At 35.0% G+C, this 22,814-nt stretch overlaps 1 protein-coding gene across 1 annotated transcript in view; it reads left to right on the top strand.

Annotated features, from left to right (window-relative positions):
- Window positions 1-22,814, top strand: part of LOC115888530 — a 239,032-nt gene that overhangs the window by 135,301 nt on the left and 80,917 nt on the right. The window contains 2 exon segments of the mRNA XM_030908278.1: window positions 128-205; window positions 2,347-22,419. Of these exon segments, the coding sequence (XP_030764138.1) occupies window positions 128-205; window positions 2,347-22,419 (20,151 nt within the window).

Below are 22,814 nucleotides of genomic sequence, written 5' to 3'. Positions count from 1 at the left end.
TATTTAGTAGATTAAATTTACAGGAAAAAAAACAGAAAAGATCCAGTGGTTCCTAAATCATTACAATTATTAATCTTACTCAGATATTATCTAGACTTACTTCATCAAATTTATGTTTCTTTTTAAGGTGGAACAACAGCTTAGAGCCACTATGGCACCAACTTACAAGCCCCATGAACGCGATGAAGCTGCCCGTGACCAAGAGGTGAGTTGTGTGTAATTAACTTGAATAACTCGTTGTTTTTAAACTAAATGCAGGTGGTATGGCGTGTTCATTCTAAATTTTTCAGTTACCTCTTAAATCAAATGTCATTTTAGACCATTGTTTATTGTCACGTCATACCACCGGCATTGTCAAAGAGCACCGCAGCGGTAGGACAGCCAAAATAGCAATTTCAAATTAAAACAATTTCAAAAAAATTTAAAATTCTTAGAGCCAATCATCTTTTTCATATACCGTATGATGCATTGCCGACCTGAACATAGGAAATTTGAAACATGATTAATAAAAATTTTCGATATTATTTTAGAGAAAAACTTTTTAAGGATCGCATTAAGATAAAACAAATTCTTAGTTTTGAATAGTTTCTACGACGTTTTTTTAGTTGCGAAATATAAATTATTATAGAAATAATCCACCACTTGTTGAACAAAGATTGATGTAAGTAATGTCTATACGTTTGTGGCGTGTTTATTTCTTGAGAAGTTTGGACTTTCCGCCACTGGAAGAGAAATCTACAATATAAAAGTTATATTTTGTAAACACCATTGCGCTAAATTCAAACGGAAGCAAGAAACCCAGCTTGTCAGTGTTTTTTACTAGTAATACAAAGTTGCTTAACTGACAAAAAATACTTAAGGTTTCCAGAGGTATATCTCTCGTCATAGGAAGCAAAAAAAATGCAAAGAAAAAACTATTTAAAATATCTAAATACAACATCCAAGAACACTTTAGTTTGAAATGTTTTGTTTCCTTCTTTTCTTTTTGCCTTTTTCTTTTTCCTTTTTTTTTTCTTTTTCCTTTCTTCTTCTTTTTTCTTTTTTTTTTCTTTTTTCTTTTTTCTTTTTTCTTTTCTTTATTCTTTTTTCTTTTTTGCTTCTGACGATAGAAAGAAATATATCTCCTTAAACGATTAGCAATTTTTGTCTGTTAGGCAAATTTGTTTTATTAGTAAAAATGCACTGACAAGCTTGTTTCCGTTTGGATTCAACGCAGTGGTTTTTACAAAAAATAACTGATTTTGTACATCCCAAATTCTACTATATTCTCCATAAAATTTTACAAAAAGCGCATCCTAAACACAGTACCATAATTCAAAAACTGAACATTTAAGGAAAAATCGTAAACTTTTATTTTTCATAATTATTAAAAAAAAATAATTTATAGAAACTATTTAAAATAAAGAATTTGTTTTATTAGAATGAATCCTTTAAACAATTACATTGAAGATTGTTTCGAAAATTTAAGTTTGGTTTGGTATGTTCTGGTCAGCGATGAGTATTACACGGTATAGTAAAAATGCATTTGTTGATAATCTTCGGTCGAAATAAAACATATTGGAAACATTTTGATGGCACTTCGAGGAGTGCTGCAAGTGAGGTGGCTGACACGCTCATCATCAAGGTGTTTCCGGCTTTCCCCAACCCCTCCGGCAGCGGGGATTGTGTTTGTCTTGTTTCCGGGCTCTATTGGTTCTACTTTTGGTTTCATTTACTTTTTTCCGCTTTTTATCATCTAATCACTGAAGCTTGTAGTTTGCCATCTCTTGCTTGCACTCACTTATACATACATATTTTCACTTTGGGTTTGTGTTCACTGTCTCTCTCATCCACCGTACACGAAATTTTTTACGCAACGTCACTCATTACACCATACACGCATAGAAAATTATTTGCTTTCGATTATGTTTAATTTTGGGTGAGCCAGACGAAGCGAACACAATCAGAGTTTAATTATTTATTGTTTGCTATTGTTTGATTTGTTTTTTAAAATCCGTATTACATATTGTTTTTTTTCTACCATTTTTTTGCTGCATTCCTTCCCTATTCCTTTTTCTATGATCAGGGATACAGAGAAAAGGTTCGAGCATTGCAAAGTAAGCTTGCGGCGCGCAACGAGCGCATTAAACTGATTTTGCAACTCGGAGCCCCAACTTTGGATCCACCTGGAACATAGATATTTCCTAAATTACCTAAAACGACCTCTCTCCCCACCCTATCTCGACCAAAGAAAAAAACTTAACCTATTTTGACTGTAAACACTCGACCATGACAGGCGTTTCAGCCACCTTCTTGTGCCAAATTATCACGCGTTACTGATCTCTTGCATTGTTACTACACAAATAGGCACGGATAGAAGCTTTCCGTCAGAAGATCACCCTGCTAGTGTCCCACATCCATCGCGTGGACCCCTACGCCACCTTAGACAGTTCCTTCTACGAAGCTAGTTACGCAGACATCGCAGCGGGACGGTCTATGTCTCAAGAGCGACAGCCCAACCCACCTGGCCACGACAATCCCGAAAAAATCGTTCCTGAAGAGGCACTCAAACCCGAATTTATTCCCCATTCCGACAAACCGCTCGTTTCAATCAAAACTGAAGAGACTGTTGTGATTAAGAAATCAATTCCGGAGAAAAAAGAAGTTTTTAAGGCACCAAAGGAGCCTGTACCGCGTAAAAGTAGATCGCCAAAAAGAAAGCAGGAAAAGCCTAAAACGAAACAAGTTCCTCCCAAACAACCAGCAATAATATCCAATGAGCCTGATACGTCTCAGTCTTTAACAGTTCAAGAAATAAGACAGAGGTCTAAGAGTCCTATGTGGGCTCCAGGTAGTACTACGTACGCCGAAGTTCTTAGGAATCAAATGCAAAGAAAACTTCTAGAAGAACAACCAGTTAAATCTGAAGTGGTGTTAGTGAAATCGGTGCCACAACCAAGGACTGATAGTAAAAGTGATAAAGTCGATGACAAATTACGGAAAGAATCTCGTGCTTCGGACCATAATATGACTGAAAATGTTATAGTGACAAGTGCAAAGACTGAAGTAGTTACTCCTGTAGAAACCGTTGTTAATGTAAACGTTTCCAAAGTACGCAATAAGGAACCAGTTCCAAAAACGGTTCAACACCATCACCAACAAAGGAACGTTTATGTCCCTGAAACCGTATCAGATATCCATGTCGATCAGAGATATCCCGTTCAGCAGGAAATTCCACCTGCCGTAGTGCAGTATCCTCAGCACGATAACCAATTCGTTCTGCAATCCTCCACGCCTGCTTGGAATCAGTACCAACAGGCCCACTACGATGTGCAATCCAACTATAATACGATACCCGGGTATTATCCTCCCGCAATTATACAACAACAACCAAATATCTTAGAATATATCCAGCCAATACCGACAAACTTTATTGCCTCAGGACAGCAACTGATGAGTTCTGGCCTGGGGACGTATACAAGTATGCCGACTAATTATTCACACGGACAATCATTTACCCCCCAACCATACGGATATGTGGATAATCAGAGAAATGTTATTACTGAATTAGAAGTACCACAAATTTCCGAACCAGAAGTTTATTCACAAGACACTGTGACAAATGTTGAAACTGTAGAAGCTATAGTTAAAGCTGACAGTGACACATTAAAGCCGTTAGAAATTAAAGAAGCCGAAGTTGTAGAGGTGTCTCAGGAGGTGGTTGATACACCCGAACTCGCGACCTCCCCTACAGCTTCGCATTACTCATACGCCCAGGTTTTGTTGCAAGGCTTGCCTGACAAACCTGTCCAGCCATCCAGTATAGCATCAAGCCAAGCTTCAAACGAGCGAGATGCTTCCAGACATATATCTCCGAGACCTGGATACGGTTCCACGTCTCAGGACGAAACGCTGTCTCATTCGAGGGAGCAAACTTATCGTAGACAAAGAAAAACACCTCCCAATTGGGAGAGGACTAATACTTTATCGAATCAAGAGAATAAATCTAGTCATAGAAATAAACGAACTAAACACGATGTTGATCGTCCTCAACAGTTCTCTTATCATGGAGAGCCTAGTGAGAAATTAGGTGATAAGAGGTCTGTTGATAGTCCGTATCATGAAGACTTACATGTACATAGTGATATAGAAAACGCGTCCCAATATACAGATAAGAAGTTAAATAGATTAGTAGGTGAAAGAACTGAAAAATTATCGAATGATATTAGAAAAGTAGAAACAAATACTCAGTTAAGGCCAGATCAAAAACCTAAGTCACACAAGAAAAATAAACAACCTAAGGTAAATAAAATAGATAAAAAACCCGAAATCGGTTTTGCAGTTCTTGAAAATTTGAATGAAAATAATGAAGAGACACCAACTCTCGTTGTTGAACAAATATCTGAAGAACAGAAGAATATTTCAAGTTCAATAGCAAAACATGAAGAAAATGATCATACAAAAACAAATAAAAGCAGTAAGAAGAAACATAAACAAAGCTCAAAGACTGTTAGTGAAAGTGAGACAAACAATGATAATACTGTGGAAGATAATAACGATACCATTGATATAACTGTTATAACAGATCAGTCTGAAAATAGCAAATCAAAAAAGAGGAAGCACAAAAAGAAGCAGAAAAGTATAGAGTCCATTACAGTTTTTACTGAAACAAAAATAAAAACTCATGAACAAATAACAGGCGAAGACAAGCGTGAACCGCCTGAAACTAAAAAATCAAAGAAAAAGAAACAGAAACAAAGTACTGATAAACAAGAGGACGAATTAAAGTCAGAATCCGCTGAGCAGGAAATTTCAAATGATTCTGATACAAACAAATCCAAAAAGAAGAAAAAGAAGAAGCAGCAGAACAAAGAAACTAATGACACTGATGATGTTACTGAGGTTGCGATAGCAATAGATGACAAATTAAGCTCAGCTCCTCAAAATGAAACATCAAATGATTCCGAAACTAATGTAATATCTAAAAAGAAGAAAAAGAAGAAGCAACAGGATGAAGAAACTAAAGACACAAATGTTGTTAGTGTGTTTGAGAAACCAGCAGATGAAAAATTAAGTTTAGAAACTCCTCAACATGAAATATTAAATGATTCCGAAACTAATAAGTCTAAAAAGAAGAAAAAGAAGAATCAACAGGCCAAAAAAACTGGTGACAATACTGTTAGTACGCTTGAAATAACAACAGATGACAAATTGATCTCGGAAACTCTTCAACATGAAGTATCAAACTATTCCGAAACAAATAAGTCTAAAAAGAAGAATAAGAAAAAGCATCAGAATAAAGAACCTAATGATAACAATATTGTTAGTGCGCTTGAAATAATAGCAGATGACAGATTGAACTCAGAAACTCAAAGTGAAATATCTAATGACTCCGAAATAAATAAGACCAAAAAGAAGAAACAGAAGAAGCAGCAGGATAAAGGAATTACTGATACTAGTACGATTGAAATAACAGCTGATGATAAATTGAGCTCAGAAACTCCTCAACCTCAAATATCAAATGAGTCCGAAACTAATAAACCTAAAAAGCAGGAAAAGAAGAAAAAGCAGGCTGATATAACAACAGGTGACACATTAAATTCAGAAGCTCCTCAACATGAAATATCAGACGATTCTAAAACTAATAAATCTAAAAAGAATGAAAAGAAGAACCAGAAAGACAAGGAAACTAATGATAACAGTGTTCTTAATCAGTTTGATATAAAAACAGAGTCCACATCAATTTCAATACAAGAAACTTCACTCGCTGAAGAGACTCAGACTAAAAAATCAAATAAAAAGAAACATAATAAAAAGTCAACTACACAACTTGTCGAAGATAAGACATCAGAAAGTTCAGTAAGTATTCAAGAACATGATATTATTGTAGAACCGCAAGTCGTTGAGCAAACAACATTAGAACATATTGAAACAGACAGTAATTCTGTGCCAAAAGACAAAATCAATGCTAATTCCGAAGAACTTATTAAAGAGGAGACAAGTACTGCTTCTGTATTAACTGAGATTAACGAAGTAGTAAATTATACAGATGTGTTACTAGATGTAGTAAAACCAGAAGAGTATCATACTGAATTTGTTCCTATAAATGAAGAAATACAAGAAAAATCTGTAAGTATACCAGATATCTCATTTGATGTATCCATTCCTAACAAAGTCCAAGAAAATATATCTGAAAATGTGCCATCAAATACTCAAGATGAAACAGTACCAATTAAGGTAAAGTCTGATGCGGTAGAATCTGTACAGTACCAGTCAACACAAATTTCTGAAGTTATTAGTCATGCCAAAACATTAATTGCTGAAACAAATCGATGTATACTTGAAGAAATTGCCGCTCTGGAAAAGTCTCAAACGAAAAGAACTGAGCAGAATATAGAAATAGAGGAACCCAAAGGAGTCCAAGAATTTTTAAATAATGAAATATTAATAGAAGAAGGAATTCAAAATACCTATCCAGATGTGGCTCAAACAACAGAACAAAATGTTGATGAAACCGATAAAGATCATCTTGTCGAAATTCAAGAAAGTTTAACACAATCTTTGATAGACACAGAAAAGTCGTTTACAGAGAAAATTTTAAACGAACAAACCACAAGTCAAACAGAATCTGCAAATGTAGACCTAGCAGAAGGTAAAATACACCAAAAAGAAGAAATAACGACAGAGAAAAGTGAAGAAGATGTTGGAAAGAAATCAGTTGATAATATTCAAACTACAAATGACATACTTCAAGAAACTAGTCCAGCTATTATTGAAGAAGTAAAAGATTTTGTTGAAGAATCTCCTGAAACAAATATAATTGAGAAAGAAACAATATCTCAAAGTTTAGACTCATCAAGTTGTTCTCCTGAAAAAATAGATGTACAGAAAACCGTTGAATCTATTCAAGAGAGAAATAAAGTTTTTGAAAACGTATTGATAGATAAAAACATGAATATCGCAACTGAGACACTTGTACAAAACGTACAAGAGCAACCAAGTACTTTGAAAGATGAAAACTTTGAGAACAAACCAGCTGGTGATCTTACTAGACCCACTGAAAGTGATATAATAAATAAAAAATCACTAACTAAACAACTTGATGTGGTAAACTTAACGCAATCGTTTATTGAAACCGAAGTCAATGTAATTAACACTACTGGAGATAATGAAAAACAAGAAAGTGAAATTGCGTTATTCAAGGATTACGAATCAACTATAACTTATTCTGCTGAAAGTATAACTGCTACTGAACCATCAGAAACTATAATTAAGAAGTTACCTGACGGCGACGTCCCAGAAAAGGAGAAACCAAAATCTGACATTGATAAGAGCACTACCTCGAAAAAGAAAAATAAGAAGAAAAATAAAAACAACAACGAAGTGTCAGAGAAAGAAAACAAACAAATTAATACTGAAAAAGTATCAAAAACCATATCGAAATCAGAAAAAGTGACCATAAGTACAACAACTGAAACAGAAGATCATTCATTAACTTCTAAAGTTAACGGTGTTTCTCATTACAATACCGAACCTATAAAAGACGAAAATAAGGTCTGTATTGATGTGGAAAGAAAGGAGGGTCTTGAACTGAAGCCAACTAATAAAATAGTACTTATAACCCATGAAGAAGTCAAAATGAAACCTGTTGTGACCGTAAAAATGGAATTTCCTGATGTGGAACTTAAAACTGCTAGTGAGAAAATTCTAATTAATGAACTAATTAGTCGAGAAGAGAATATTGAAAAACAACGCTTTGAAGAAGTAATTCTTAAAGTTCCTGATGCTGAACAGACTGTTCAAACGATAGTTCAAGAAGAAAGTGCAGACATAGCAAAGGAAGCTCTTGAGAAAGATGAAAAATACGTAGGTAAAGAACCGAGCCAAGAAATAATTTTCTCGCATCCTCTGTTAGAAAGTTGCATAGAAACAACCATAAAAAATCAGACATCAGTTATTACTACATCAGAAAGTATAAAAGAAAATACAGTAAATAAACAAGAGAAAGAAATAAGGGACGTAGTATATCCATCTCCTGAAAATTTAGTTGAAACGGTTGTTCAGAAAAGTGTAGTTGCTCCGGAAATTGATGAATTTATAGAGAATGAACGTAATGCAAGTGAAAAAATTCTAAGTAATGAACTGATTAATCGAGAAGAGAGCATTGAAAAACATCACTTTGAAGAAGTCATTCTTAAAGCTCCTGATGCTGAACAGACTGTTCAAACGACAGTTCATGAAGAAAGTGCAGATACAGCGCAGGAAGCTCTTCAAAAAGATGAAAAATACGTAGGCAAAGAGTTGAGCGATGAAATCATTTCTTCGCATCCTCTGTTAGAAAGTTGCATAGAAACAACAATAAAAAATCAGACATCAGTTATTACTACATCAGAAACTATAGAAGAAAATACAGTAAATAAACAAGAGAAAGAAATAAGGGATGTAGTATATCCATCTGCTGAAATTTTAGTTGAAACGGTTGTTCAGAAAAGTGTAGCTGCTCCGCATATTGATGAATTTCTAGAGAATGAACGAAATACAAGTGAAAAAGTTCTAAGTAATGAACTGATTAATCGAGAAGATAACATTGAAAAACATCGCTTTGAAGAAGTCATTCTTAAAGCTCTTGATGCTGAACAGACTGTTCAAACGACAATTCATGAAGAAAGTGCAGACATAGCGCAGGAAGCTCTTCAGAAAGATGAAAAATATGTAGGTAAAGAATTAAGTGAAGAAATAATTTCTTCGCATCCTCTGTTAGAAAGTTGCATAGAAACAACAATAAAAAATCATACATCAGTTATTACTACATCAGAAAGTATAGAAGAAAATACAGTAAATAAACAAGAGAAAGAAATCAGGGATGTGGTATATCCATCTCCTGATATTTTAGTTGAAACGGTTGTCCAGAAAAGTGTAGTTGCTCCGCAGATTGGTGAATTTTTAGAGAACGAACGTAAGGTCGAAATATCACATGGTTTAATTCAGGAGGCAAATGAAAAATGTTCGAGAACGAATGGGTATCATGAAGGTAAAGATACAGACAAGAAGATCGAAGAAATCATAGAAATTGAAGAGGCTATATTTGGTTCGGTCAAAGACCGCCATCAAAATAAGGACAAAAAGAAGAAGAAACTGACAAGTAACCTCGAAACAGACATTAGTGAAAAGTCGAAAAGACACGGCATACCTTTGGAATTGTTGCTGGAAACACCTGACACCGAAGTGTCATCCTCGTGCTCAAGTCAGCTGACAGAAACTTTGACGTTGTCACGCGTCAACTCTGTCGTTGACACTGAAATTCAGGACGTTCAACAAGTAATGGATATTTTGGCAAAACATGAAAGCAAAACGAAACAGGAATCTACGTCTGAAATAAATACTCCAACCGGAGATGTTTTATCTAATAAGAATGAATTAGTATGTAAGGAAACACCAACAGGTAAAGAAATTACACATGAATCAGTTGAAATTGTGTCTGATAACATATCGGTTAAGGAAACTAGTGACAATGTAGAACAGATATCGAGTAATAGTGTGCAAATTCCGAGTAAACCGCTTATTCTTGATATTCAAAAAGAAACTAAAGACTTAAAACAAGGTATTCCTTCTCCTGACACACCATTGCCTGATATCGATTACCTTCAACCCGAATTGAGCCCGTTTGAAATTAAACCCAAATCAACAAATATTGAGGAAAATATAGGTGATGTTTTAAGCTTCCTTAAAGCCGAAACATTATCAAAATATCAACCAGATTTAAATAATGTAGTAATATCCGAAACTAAATCTTCTGCCAATGAACACGATGCTACAAATAATGAACACTATTTGCCTCAATTATCTAATGAGTTCGAATCATTTTTAGAACAAGATCCTGAAAAACGTAGTAAGAAAAAGTCTAAAAATAAAAAGAAAAAATCTGTGTCATTTGAAGCGGAACCTCAGATTATCAATCTACCCGAAGAAAAGTATTTAGAAGCTGAACCTACGAAAACATCAGAAGATGCAGAACTAGCTAGTGAGTTTGTGTTTGTTCCAACCCCACCAGAGTATTTAGCTTCCTCCGCTGAAAGCGATGACATACCGGTCAAAAGTGAGATAATAACTACCGATTTAGACGAACCTGATGACGGACAATGGGAGAAAATTGAGATTCCTACCTCTCCTGATAAAACGGTTCAGTCTAGTTATTTCGAAATTGTGGATAATCGTGTAGTTGAAACAAAAGAAACAAAAGTAGATTATGCGGGGTTACCGATCAGCCAAAAAACTGAAGAACTTTTAGATGTTTTAGATGAACCCATTGTATTATCGGATGATGATGGCGATAAAACTACAGAACAGCCTGAGACACCTGAAGCAGACATATTATTATCTCCAGAACCTTCAAAGACGGTATCAGAACATATTTTATCGCAGGAGAAATCAAAGAAAAAGAAACATAAGAAAGATAAAAATAAGCCAGAAAAAGCTCAAATTGTCAATGCTGAGCCTAAAAAGGAATATACAGATAAATTTGAGACCAGTATTGAAAATACAGTTAAAGATGAAATAATACAACAAACCTCTGTCATATCAAAACATGAAGAAGAATTTAAAACAGAACAGATTGTTACTATTGAGACAGATACTACAAAAAGTAAGTCAGAAAAGAAGAAAAAGAACAAAAAGAAAAAGTCTCAAAAAACGGAAGAAGTTAGTGTAGAAAATGAAACATTACAGGATGAGTTACCAATTTCTGGCTCCGAACAACCGCTTGTAGATCTAATAAGTACTGAACCTTCTATTGATACTGTAATTGATCTAAAATCGGATGAAATAATTGTAGAAATTATTGACGAACAACCAGACTGGCAAACGGCTAAAGAACTGATAATAGATGAGCCAGACCAAAGTCCCAGCTTTGAGAAATCTGAAATATTAGATGCGATTTTGGATCAAGATACGGTAATTAAAAAAGACAAACCTTTCGACAAGCTTTTGGAAGTGGAAGCTTTAATAGACCAACATGTGGATTTGGCGACTGAATGTGAAAAGAATTTAGAACGTTGGCCAAGCGTAGAAGATCTGAAATCTAATGACGAAATTGCTCCTGTGGAAAGAGAAGATTTTACTGATGATAACTTACTAGCCGACGAAGTGAGTAAGAAAGAAGAGGAAAATGAAACTAAACATAAAAAACGACATCGTAAAAAGAAAAATAAGGAGATTGTAAAAGCGAAAAGTACTGAACCAACAGAACAAAAGGCAGTAAGTCCGGAAGTTACAGAGAGACCAATGAATAAACTTTTAAGAAGTTTTGCTAGTGTTGTCGGATCTACCGATCATTCCACTGAATTTACAGTTACTAATACTGAAACAGCAGAAATTAATGTAGAATTTGATAAATCACCACAACCAGTCATTGATATTCCTAAAGAAATTGTAGTGGAAGAAACTGAAATACAGAAACCAGTCACCGATCAACAACCTTCCGAACTTGACAAATCAAAAAAGAGAAAGCATAAGAAAAAGAATCAAAAGCACCATGAAATTGAAAATGAACATTTTGCCGAAACATTAGAACAACAGACAACTAATGAACCATCTTCAGATATAAATACGACCTTTTTGGATTCTGAAAAACTTCATGTTGAGGTATCAGCAGAACAACCAACTCATGAATTATCTAAGGATATAAATACGGCGTTTTTGGTTAATGAAAAACTTGTCACTGATACGACTAAGAGCTGGGCCTCAATTGTTAGCTCAAAGTCGGCTGAAAGACCTGTTGAACAAAATTTTGCAAATGAAACAGAGGATAAGGAAACTGTTCCTGCAAATGAGGAAATTGAAATTTTAGAGATACCTCACGCAACAATAAAGGAAAATGAAAAGATAGAATTAACCAATTTAGAGTCTTCTGATGTCCATAAACTAACTGACAGTATTGAAGAACCTTTGAAGCCAAAAAAATCGAAGAAAAAGAAAAAGAAAAATGTAGAAGAAAATCTAGATCATAAAGAGGAAATCGATAACGTTGTACACGATATTGAAAATATACAAACAATCGTTGAAAATGCTTCTGAGATAGAGCACCAAACAAAGGGAGATAAAAAATTGAGAAGATGGGCCAGTATAGTAGGATCTAAAGCTCACGATGATATTCACGAAGACTATGAGGACATAGTTACAAGGCCGGAAGAATTTGTTGAAACTGAAATCGATTTTAATGAGAACGTATCACAAGAACCAGTTACCGATATTGCATTTGAAAAATTGTCATTTGAACCAACTATTGATGTTGAAACTCTGAAATCAGAAGTTCCTGAAGAAGAACCTATTGAAAATCAGCGCAGTGAATTGAAGAGATGGGCAAGCATAGTAGGTTCAAAATCAAAAGAGATTCCTCAGACATCCGAAGATACTTTTGAAAAAACGATTACACACTCTCAAAAGCTTCAAATTGTCGAAGTTCCAATTATCAACAATAAATTTAATAAAAATCAGAAGAAATCTAAGAAACGCGTTACTGAAGACTTGAATCTGGGAAGCGAGGAGGTCAGTGAAAGTGATATTAAAGAAATTGAGATTGTTTCAACACCTACTATTGAGTCTATTCAGTCTCAGGATTCAGATAAACCAGATTCGAGCCAAGATGAATCAGTATCAGAGAAAAAGAAATCGAAAAAGAAGAAGCACAAAAAGAAACATAACGAAGAAAAGGATAAAACACCCGTTTTTACGATCACCGAAGAAATTCTAATAATTCCGGAACATGAGGAAAAATTGGTCAAACATGAAACACAGAGTAAACAGAAAAAGAAGAAGAAAGACAAAAAGGGAATAAAAGCAGAAATAGTTACAGAAAATCTAGTTATCGAAGAAGATGTAACTCACACTGAAACAATTAAGGAACAAGAAATACCTGAAATAGTTTTAAAAGAAACCTTTGAAAACCAAAATGTAGAAACTGTTACTATTGAAGATGAGAAAGATTTCAATCAATCTTCAGAGCTTCAGAAAGAAATCCATACAGTGGGACAACATATATTAAAAGAACCTAATGTAATAGAAAAGAAAGTTGAATATCGAGGACTCCCGATCGACGCATCATCTTCAGCTTTTATTGATGTTTTGGACGAACCACCAGTATTTTCTGATGAAGAAACCGACGAAATAAGGAAAACGCTTGTAGACACAGTTTCAGAAATAATACCAGAAACGTCTATTGACACATCTTCAACCTTAGTTGATATCTCGAACGAGCCATGTTTGGACTCAGTTAACGAAGATTCTGAACATAATTTACAGAAAATTGAGGCAACAAATGTTGAGGAGGTATCAAGTGCACTAACAGAGTCAACAAATATAATTGAAGAGGTAGAATTCACTAACGAAACTGCTTCATCATTTAATGTTATTTTGGATGAATCTTTAAATAAAGATGCAGATGTACCTGAAGGAACGCCTGTAGAAGAAGTTTCAGAAACAGTACTTGAAACTCCTGTTACAGAAACGATAACTGAAAATAAAGGATTAGCACTTGAAGAAACTATAACAGTATCTGATTACGAGGAAAATCCGTATACAAATATTTCTGAAAATGAACAATCTCAAACAATTTTACAAAAGTCATCAGTTGAAACCGAACGTATTACTTCAGAACCCATTTTAGACACCTTTTCAACTCTACCAGAAGAAGCATCAACTAAACCAGATCTTATTATTGAAATGAAACCAGAAAGAACTCACTGGTCATGGGAAGATGGGTATAAAACTATAAAAGAATCTCCATTGGATCAAATATTTGATGTACTAACGTCTCAAAATATTTCCGAGATTGCCAACAATGAAGGAAATGATGATATTCAGACAACTGTAACAGATCAAACTCCACCTAGTATCTCAGAAACTAAATTTAACTCTGAAGTATCGGAAAATATTCCTGAATCTCCTCTGTGGGACTGGGAAGATGGTTTTAAAACCAATAAAACAGAAATAATAGAAACTGAACCCGCTCCAGCCATTAAAGAACCCCTTGATATTCAAACTGATAAAGTAATAGAAAAGGAAAATGGTACTTCTATTGATGTACTGACTGAAGTACTTATTAAAAATACAACTATTCAATCCACAGTTGAAGAAGAGAAAACAGGGGATATACAGAAAGATGAAAAGCCTTGTACTAAACATTTGGAAGAAGAGCAATTAGTAACAACCTTAAAAGACGAACTTTATAAAGATATAGATAGTTTCCAATCAGTTACATACAATTTGAAATACTTAGTTGAAGAAGAACATCACTGGCATGAGCAACAAATAACAGAACACCAAAATATCAAACAAGAAGAGATTGTAAAACTTGTAGAATCTATACCAGAAAAACAATTTACTTCAGTTGAAGAGAAGGTTTTAAGTGCGCCTGTAGTAGTACCTGAAGAAAATATTACCCAAAATATATTTAGGGAAATAAACGAATATGCTTGGTTTAACTATAACTTAAAATACCTACTAGAGCAAGAACATATTTGGTATGAACAAAAAGCAAGAGAAAATAAAGTTATAACTGTGCCTAATGAACCTGATACAAATAAACTCGATCAGCCATCCGTATTGGAAGAATCAATTACTGATTCAAAACCCATTGAAGAATTAATTCGGAAAGAAATAAATGACTATAAGTCGGTTGCATATAATTTAGAATACTTGCTTGAGCAAGAACAATTATGGTATGAAGAAAAGACAACCTCTAAGGAGTCTCAAATTATTCCAGTTTCGGAACAAGCAAATGACAAAGAGGATGAACAAAAAGAAAAGGCTATAGTTGAACAAGTTAAAGAAAGTGAAAAATCTGTTACTGTAGAGCAGAAAACTGAAGAACTCAATATATTTAAACCGCCAATTGTAACGGAAAATAAAGTTGATTACAAAGGTTTACCTATAGACGAAAGTTCGTCCGATTTTCTCGATATTCTTGATGAACCTCCTGTATTTTCTGATGAGGAAGACGAAAAGAAGGATGAGGTTATATTTGAACAAGATAAAGGAAATGAAGCACCTACTATTTTAGAACAGAAAATTGAGGAACCCGAAGTAGCTCCGCAACCTATTATAACAGAGAAGAAAGTCGAATACAAAGGTTTACCCATAGATGAAAGTTCTGCAGATTTTCTGGATATACTTGATGAACCTCCTGTATTTTCTGATGAGGAAGACGAGCAAAAGGCTATAGTTGAGCAAGATAAAGAAACTCAAACACCCACTATAATAGAACAGAAAATTGAGGAACCCGAAGTAGTTCCGCAACCTATTATAACAGAGAAGAAAGTCGAATACAAAGGTTTACCTATAGATGAAAGTTCTGCAGACTTTCTGGATATACTTGATGAACCTCCTGTATTTCCTGATGAGGAAGACGAGCAAAAGGATGTGGCTATAGTTGAGCAAGATAAAGAAAGTCAAACACTTACTATAGTAGAGAAGAAAATTGAGGAATCCGAAATAGTTCCGCAACCTATTATAACAGAGAAAAAAGTCGAATACAAAGGTTTACCTATAGATGAAAGTTCTGCAGATTTTCTGGATATTCTTGATGAACCTCCTGTATTTTCTGATGAGGAAGACGAGCAAAAGGATGAGGCTATAGTTCAGCAAGATAAAGAAAGTCAAACACCCACTATAGTAGAGCAGAAAATTGAGGAACCCCAAGTAGTTCCGCAACCTATTATAACAGAGAAGAAAGTCGAATACAAAGGTTTACCTATAGATGAAAGTTCTGCAGATTTTCTGGATATACTTGATGAACCTCCTGTATTTTCTGATCAAGAAGACGAGCAAAAGGATGAGGCTATAGTTGAGCAAGATAAAGAAAGTCAAACACCTACTATCGTAGAGCAGAAAATTGAGGAACCCAAAGTAGTTCCGCAACCTATTATAACAGACAAGAAAGTCGAATACAAAGGTTTACCTATAGATGAAAGTTCTGCAGATTTTCTGGATATTCTTGATGAACCTCCTGTATTTTCTGATGAGGAAGACGAACAAAAGGGTGAGGCTATAATTGAGCAAGATAAAGAAAGTCAAACACCTACTATAGTAGAGCAGAAAATTGAGGAACCCGAAGTAGTTCCTATTATAACAGAGAAGAAAGTCGAATACAAAGGTTTACCTATAGATGAAAGTTCTGCAGATTTTCTTGATATTCTTGATGAACCACCTGTATTTTCCGATGAGGAAGAAGAGCAAAAAGATGAGGCTATAGTTGAGCAAGGTAAAGAAAGTGCAACACCAATTATTGTAGAACAGAAAGTTGAGGAGCCCGAAAAAGTTGAACTTATTTTGACACAGAAGAAAGTTGAATACAAAGGTTTACCTATTGACGAAAGTTCTGCAGATTTTCTTGATATTCTTGATGAACCACCTGTATTTTCTGATGAGGAAGACGAGAACAAAGGTGAGATTATAGTGGAACAAGACAAAGAAACTGAAACATCTACTAATGTGGAACAGAAAATTGAGGAAAGCGAAAAAGTTCAGCAAACTATTTTAACAGAGAAGAAACTTGAATACAAAGGTTTACCTATTGACGAAAGTTCTGCAGATTTTATTGATATTCTTGATGAACCTCCTGTATTTTCTGATGAGGAAGAAGAGCAAAAAGATGAGGTTATAGTTGAGCAAGGTAAAGAAAGTGCAACACCTATTATTGTAGAACAGAAAGTTGAGGAGCCCGAAAAAGTTCAGGAACTTATTTTAACACAGAAGAAAGTTGAATACAAAGGTTTACCTATTGACGAAAGTTCTGCAGATTTTCTTGATATTCTTGATGAACCACCTGTATTTTCTGACGAGGAAGATGAGAACAAAGGTGAGATTATAGTGGAACAAGACAAAGAAACTGAAACATCTACTAATGTGGAACAGAAAATTGAGGCAAGCGAAAAAGTTCAGCAAACTATTTTAACAGAGAAGAAAGTTGAATACAAAGGTTTACCTATAGATGAAAGTTCTGCAGACTTTCTTGATATTCTTGATGAACCTCCTGTATTTTCTGATGAGGAAGAAGAGCAAAAAGATGAGGTTATAGTTGAGCAAGGTAAAGAAAGTGCAACACCTATTATTGTAGAACAGAAAGTTGAGGAACCCGAAAAAGTTCAGGAACTTATTTTAACACAGAAGAAAGTTGAATACAAAGGTTTACCTATTGACGAGAGTTCTGCAGATTTTCTTGATATTCTTGATAATTCTCCTGTATTTTCTGACGAGGAAGACGAGGCAAAAGATGAGGCTATAATTGAGCAAAATAAAGAAAGTGAAACACCTATTATAGAGCAAAAACTTGAGGAAGTCGAAAATGTTCAGCAACATATTTTAACAGTAAAGAAAGTTGAATACAAAGGTTTGCCTATAGATGAAAATTCCTCAGATTTTATCAATATTCTCGATGAACCTCCTGTATTTTCTGATGAGGAAATCGAAGAAAAAGATGAGCTTATAGTTGAACAAGACAAAGAAAGTCAAAAACCTGCAAAAGAAATGCCTCTTGGTGACTCTACTGCGGTGTTTGAGGATAATCTAGACCAACAACTAAAAGTTTCTGATGAAGACCAACAGTTAAATACTGTAACTACAACTGACACAACTGAAACAAAATATTCCCCGCTATCACCCAATTCTCCCGAATTTGTCCCTAAAGTTGCACAAACATTGCCCGACCTCAAAAGTTCATCCACAATGTTTATAACGGAAGAAACCCGCGAGAGCAACATTCTCCACGCGCCTGCCTCCGAATTTGAAAAATTCGTCGAAACAGCGACCGAATTCGTTCCAAAATCTACGTTGTCTACAGAAGCAAACGAATTTGTGCCCAGGTCCGAGCTATCGAGATTAAATCCAGATGCCGCTGAATTTGTTCCTACAACTGAACAAAGTTCCGTTAGTCAGCCCTATACTTATCAACTTCAATATCACGTTCAAGAACCGGCTTGGGAGTATAGTAAAGTTGTCTATGACTTGGTTGAAGACGATTCAAATTATGAAATTCCAGTAGATCATGCTAGTACAATGTGGGTTAATGAAATGTTGCAGGAACCACATGAAACGTTAAAGCCTGCTGAAAATAAAAGGAAAAACAGCTTTAACAGAGAAGAAAAAGAGAGGCTAAACTTGCTGCCTAAAAACGTAGTTTCAGAAATACAGACTAGCAGTACTACTGATATACCAGTAACAAATACCGTGTGTTACACTGCAGAAAAGTTAGAAATTAAACATGAACCCAGAGTAATAAAAACCACAACCCCAGAAAAGTCTCCTTCACCACAAAAATCCCCTCCACCAGAGCAACTCGCTCCAGCAGAAAAAGCTGCTCCATTAGAAGAATTCACTTTATCAGCACCGATTGTATCAGAAGAGATTGAAGAGCCTAAGTTACAAACAGAACCTGAAAGACCAAGTGTACAAACTGAGGATGATATTAATACAGAACATACTGAGATAGTTACCGATGAAGTAACAAATGTTTGGCAGACTATGAAATTAAGTGGAAAATCATATGCTGATGTGGTAGCTGCAGGAGTTGCTGCTGATGATAAGCTACGAGATAGATCAAGCTCAAGTCATCGTCATACTTCCGTAAAGGAAGTACAGCCAAAAAAGATTGAAATAAAAGTGGAAGAAGTCGACGAAGAGTCAGTTAAACAAGATGCACAACCAAATACAGAAGGATTTATTGAGGTACCTAAAAAGAACAAAAGGTCTAGGTCAAAACAAAAGCCTGAGGATCTTTCATCACAATTACAATTAAAGGTAGATCATGATGACGTACAAAAGCCTGTCGAGGATACAGAAACAAAATCCTTAAAAAGCCCTAGAAAATCTAGAAGGAGAAACAAGTCACCTAAAGTCCCAATATCTCAAGAAAGTAGTGATGTTATTATATCTCAAGAGATTGCGGAACTAAAACAAGAAAATGAGGATACTACCCCACAGTCTGCAATCGAAGATACTGAAACACTAAAACCATTAGACCCAGTTGGTATTACTTGGGCCAAAGTAGCAGCAACTAGCAGAGATAATTCTCCCTTACCTAAACAAGTAAGTGAACATAAACCTGAAAAACTTCATGAATCTGCTAATATTAAAGAAACTATTCAACATGAAGACAGTACAAAACAAGCAGATTTAGCAGAGCTAGAAGAAATTGAAAATAACGATGAAAACACTATTAAGGCGCCTCAGACTGAACAAGCAAGTGAAGTTGAAATTGTTAGTGAGAAAGTTAGAACAGTAATAGAAACAACAGAGGACCTGCATGAAATCAACACAACTGATGGAAAATTAACTTATGCTAGTATGGTAAAAGTTCCCAAAAGTAGGGAACCGTCTCCAAAAGATAAAAACGAGCAACGTATAGATAAAGATAAACCGCTCGCTGAAGAGGATTCAAGAAATAAGAAAATTGAGAAGGAAAAGAAACAACCACGAAAAGAAAAGCAAGTTAAGAAGGGAGGACACAAAATAAAAGAAATTGTTGATACATCACACAATGAAACAGTTTCTACTACAGCGGATGAGTCAAACACAACAATAAGCAAATCATTTATAGAACAAGAGGTAATATCTGAAATTAAACAGACAGATCCACATCACATAACTTACGCAAAAGTAGCTGCGTCAAATCTTCCTAAGCATTTTGTTCAACATGAGATAGTTGTAAGTGAACCCTTACCGAATATACTTCAGGATAGTGAAATTAAGAGAGTTCCTCAAAAGAACATTGAAATCAATATATCTGAACCAGAGAAAGAAACAGTAAGTATTCCTAAAGAAGAAACAATCCATGTTCAATCTAAGAAAAAGAAGAAGAACAGAAGTAGATCTAGGTCTACACAGAATGAACAAGTACAAAATATTGAAAGCGCTGAAAAACCTCTTCCAGAAGAAACTGAGATAGTTACAACAATAACAGAAAAAATCGATAACAATAATTCCGAAGACCTCCCAGTTGTAAAGTCATGGGCATCAATTGTAAAATCAGCAGATGCTCCGAAAGATGAAACAGAGAGACCGGATAAAACTGTTAAGGACCAAAAATCTTCTAAATCTGTAAAAGAACCAGAAGAAGTTCTTAAAAAAGACAAAAAGAATAAAGGATTCGTCAGTTCTATTATATCAACTCTAAAGAATGCAGTTACTGGTAAAAGTGATGAAGTCGGTGACAACGAGGCTTCAAGTAAAAAATCTAAAAAGAAGAATAAGAAGAAGAGTAAGGTTAAAGAAGCTGAACAAACAATAGTAGAATCTTCTGATGAAAAAATATCTGAAGCAAATGTAATAGATAATATTCCCGTTCCAGTTAAACAGCAAGTTGACAAGTTAGAAACTCAAGAAACGATTGATGACCAACCAAAAGTTACTGTGTTTGATACGATAGAACAATCCAAATCTACAAAAGAATTGGTAGATGCATTTATTTCCTCTGAAATACAAGCTACAGTAGCAAGCAGTGTCGTAGATGTAGAAAAAACACCAGATCAACCAGAATTGGTATCTGATATAGAAGCTCAAGATGCGTTACAGCAACAACCAGAAGTAATACAATGTGAAGCTGTTCATAGTCCAGAGATTTCAGTAACTGCGGAATTAGATATTGAGTCAGAAGAATCTAAGAAAACTTCTGGTGAATACGAAGAAACTATTGAAAATATATCTACCGAAGTCTTAGAAGAATCTAACACTGAAATTTTAAAAGACAATGAAGAATTAAATACCGTAGTACAACAACCGTTATTTACTAAAGAATCAACTGAAGTAAAAACTTTGCAAGAACCTACAGAAACTGTTACCGAGGAAATAAACAAACCGCTTGAAGATCTAGTTTCTAAAGATTTGGAGATCAAATCTGATTCTATTGAAGAAATAAGTCAGGAGATAACATCAGAATTTGTAGACGAAAGAACACAGCCAGAACAAAGAGTTCTGGAAGAGAAATTGGTAGATATTAAAGAAGTTAAGATAGAGAAAACCAAAGAACAGGCATCAGAAAACTTATTAGAAATATCTGAATCTATTGAAACGATACCTAAAGAAAATCTAACAGAGAAATTCATTCTTAATGAAAAATTAACATCTCAATCGACAGAAGAAATTGTCAAAATTTCAGCAGATGAATCGTCGCTTAACAAGAAGTCCAAAAAGGATAAGAAGTCAAAGAAGAGAGAGAAAAAAGAAAAACCTACTGAAAGCGAATGGGTAGCTTTAGCTGCTGAGGAAATAAGTGAACCATCTGAAGAAGTGGTTTCTGAAAAGTTGGAAACAAGTTCTGAAGCTACACAAGAGATAACTCAGCAGCAATCGCATGATGTAAAAAGTGATTTAGTAGTCTCATCATTTTCGGAACCAGTTAGTGAAATTGAATTAAAGTCAGAATTTTTACACGAAGCACAAGAGGAAGAATCGGTTAAAGAGCCAATTTCTAAATTGGTGCAAAAAGAACTAACCGATATTGCAGCAGCGGAAATAGAACCAAAACTAGAACAAGCAACAGATAACTTACTGAAGGTGTCCGTAAATATTGAAACTGTATCCAATGAAAATGTGCTTAAAGATTTAATTTTTAATGAGAAATTGGTGTCTGAATCTATAGAACAAGTTAGCAAAACAACAGACCAACTATCACCAACCAAAAAGTCGAAGAAAGATAAAAAGGAAAAAGTAAAATTAGAAAAACAAAAATCTCAGGAAAGTGATTCGGACGCTCCCAAAACCAACTTCATTCAATCTGTAGTCAAAAAAATATCTGATGTGTTTACAAGAAAACCTAAAAAAGATCAGAGATCATCTGAAAGTGAGCTACTGGTTCAAAATTTAACGTTAGACGAATCGTTTTGGATTAGCAAAGCTATTTACGACGAAGCAGAGACTGACTGGTATACCCAGTTGAATAAACATCAAACATCTGTGGTAACAGAAATTAAAGTGAAAGAGGAAGAAATTTGTCATGATGATTTACCTTCAAACTTATTGTTGGATTCATTATGGTTAACTAAAGCTATATACGATGATGCTGAAGAGCAGTGGTTTATAGAACAAGCGAAAAAAGTTCAAACTAATGTTTCTGATGACGTTATAAAAGTACCAGATCATTCCCACGATAAAGATGACGATGCAGATAGCGGTTCTAGTGGTAGAGCATCGCCTAGAACGAAACCAAGTGATTCGGCTGGTTCTGGAGAACCTGGTTCTCAATACATGATGTACACTCTTCCAGGAGGAGTGGCAGGCTGGAAAGAAACCAGCACGTATCTTTCTGAAATCGTGAACGACGAATCGGTAGACTTGAAACCTACTGACGAATCCTCATCATTACCTTCCTCACCTGTTCCTCCTCTAGAGACTTTAGATCATCAGCAGTCGCCACAGCCCAGTCAGGCAGCACCTGGACCACAAAGGAAGAAGGTGAAATATTCGTGTGTCATTTGTTAGACGTTTGAGTCCCTGTGCATGTTCTCGACTAACCTAGTTTACGTACTAATCTTTGTCGTCTTTATACTGTGTTATTTGACGTGAATAAATGTATTTAAAGCCTAACGTTTCGCTTAATCATTTTGGAGGGTAAGATTGTTTTGAGCGCTTTTGGTGGTAGATTTTTTTTGGTGTTGGTTTAAAACAGCAAAATAAAAACACTAAATCACCACAATACACCAAAACACTTTTACTTTTACACTGGACGCGCGTTTCGCTAACCATGTTAGCATCATCAGCAGATGATTATAAAATAAAGTACAATCTACAAGTTGAGCGTTTATATACTCGCTCAGTGGGCACCGAGTGGGCGTGGCAAAATCTAGCCA

Source organism: Sitophilus oryzae, unplaced genomic scaffold, assembly GCF_002938485.1.
Source record: "Sitophilus oryzae breed Bouriz unplaced genomic scaffold, Soryzae_2.0 scaffold_801_pilon_pilon, whole genome shotgun sequence".
NCBI classification, from domain to species: domain Eukaryota; kingdom Metazoa; phylum Arthropoda; class Insecta; order Coleoptera; family Curculionidae; genus Sitophilus; species Sitophilus oryzae.
The sequence above is the reverse complement of the archived record's forward strand: the minus strand, read 5'-3'. Positions and strand labels throughout refer to the sequence as shown.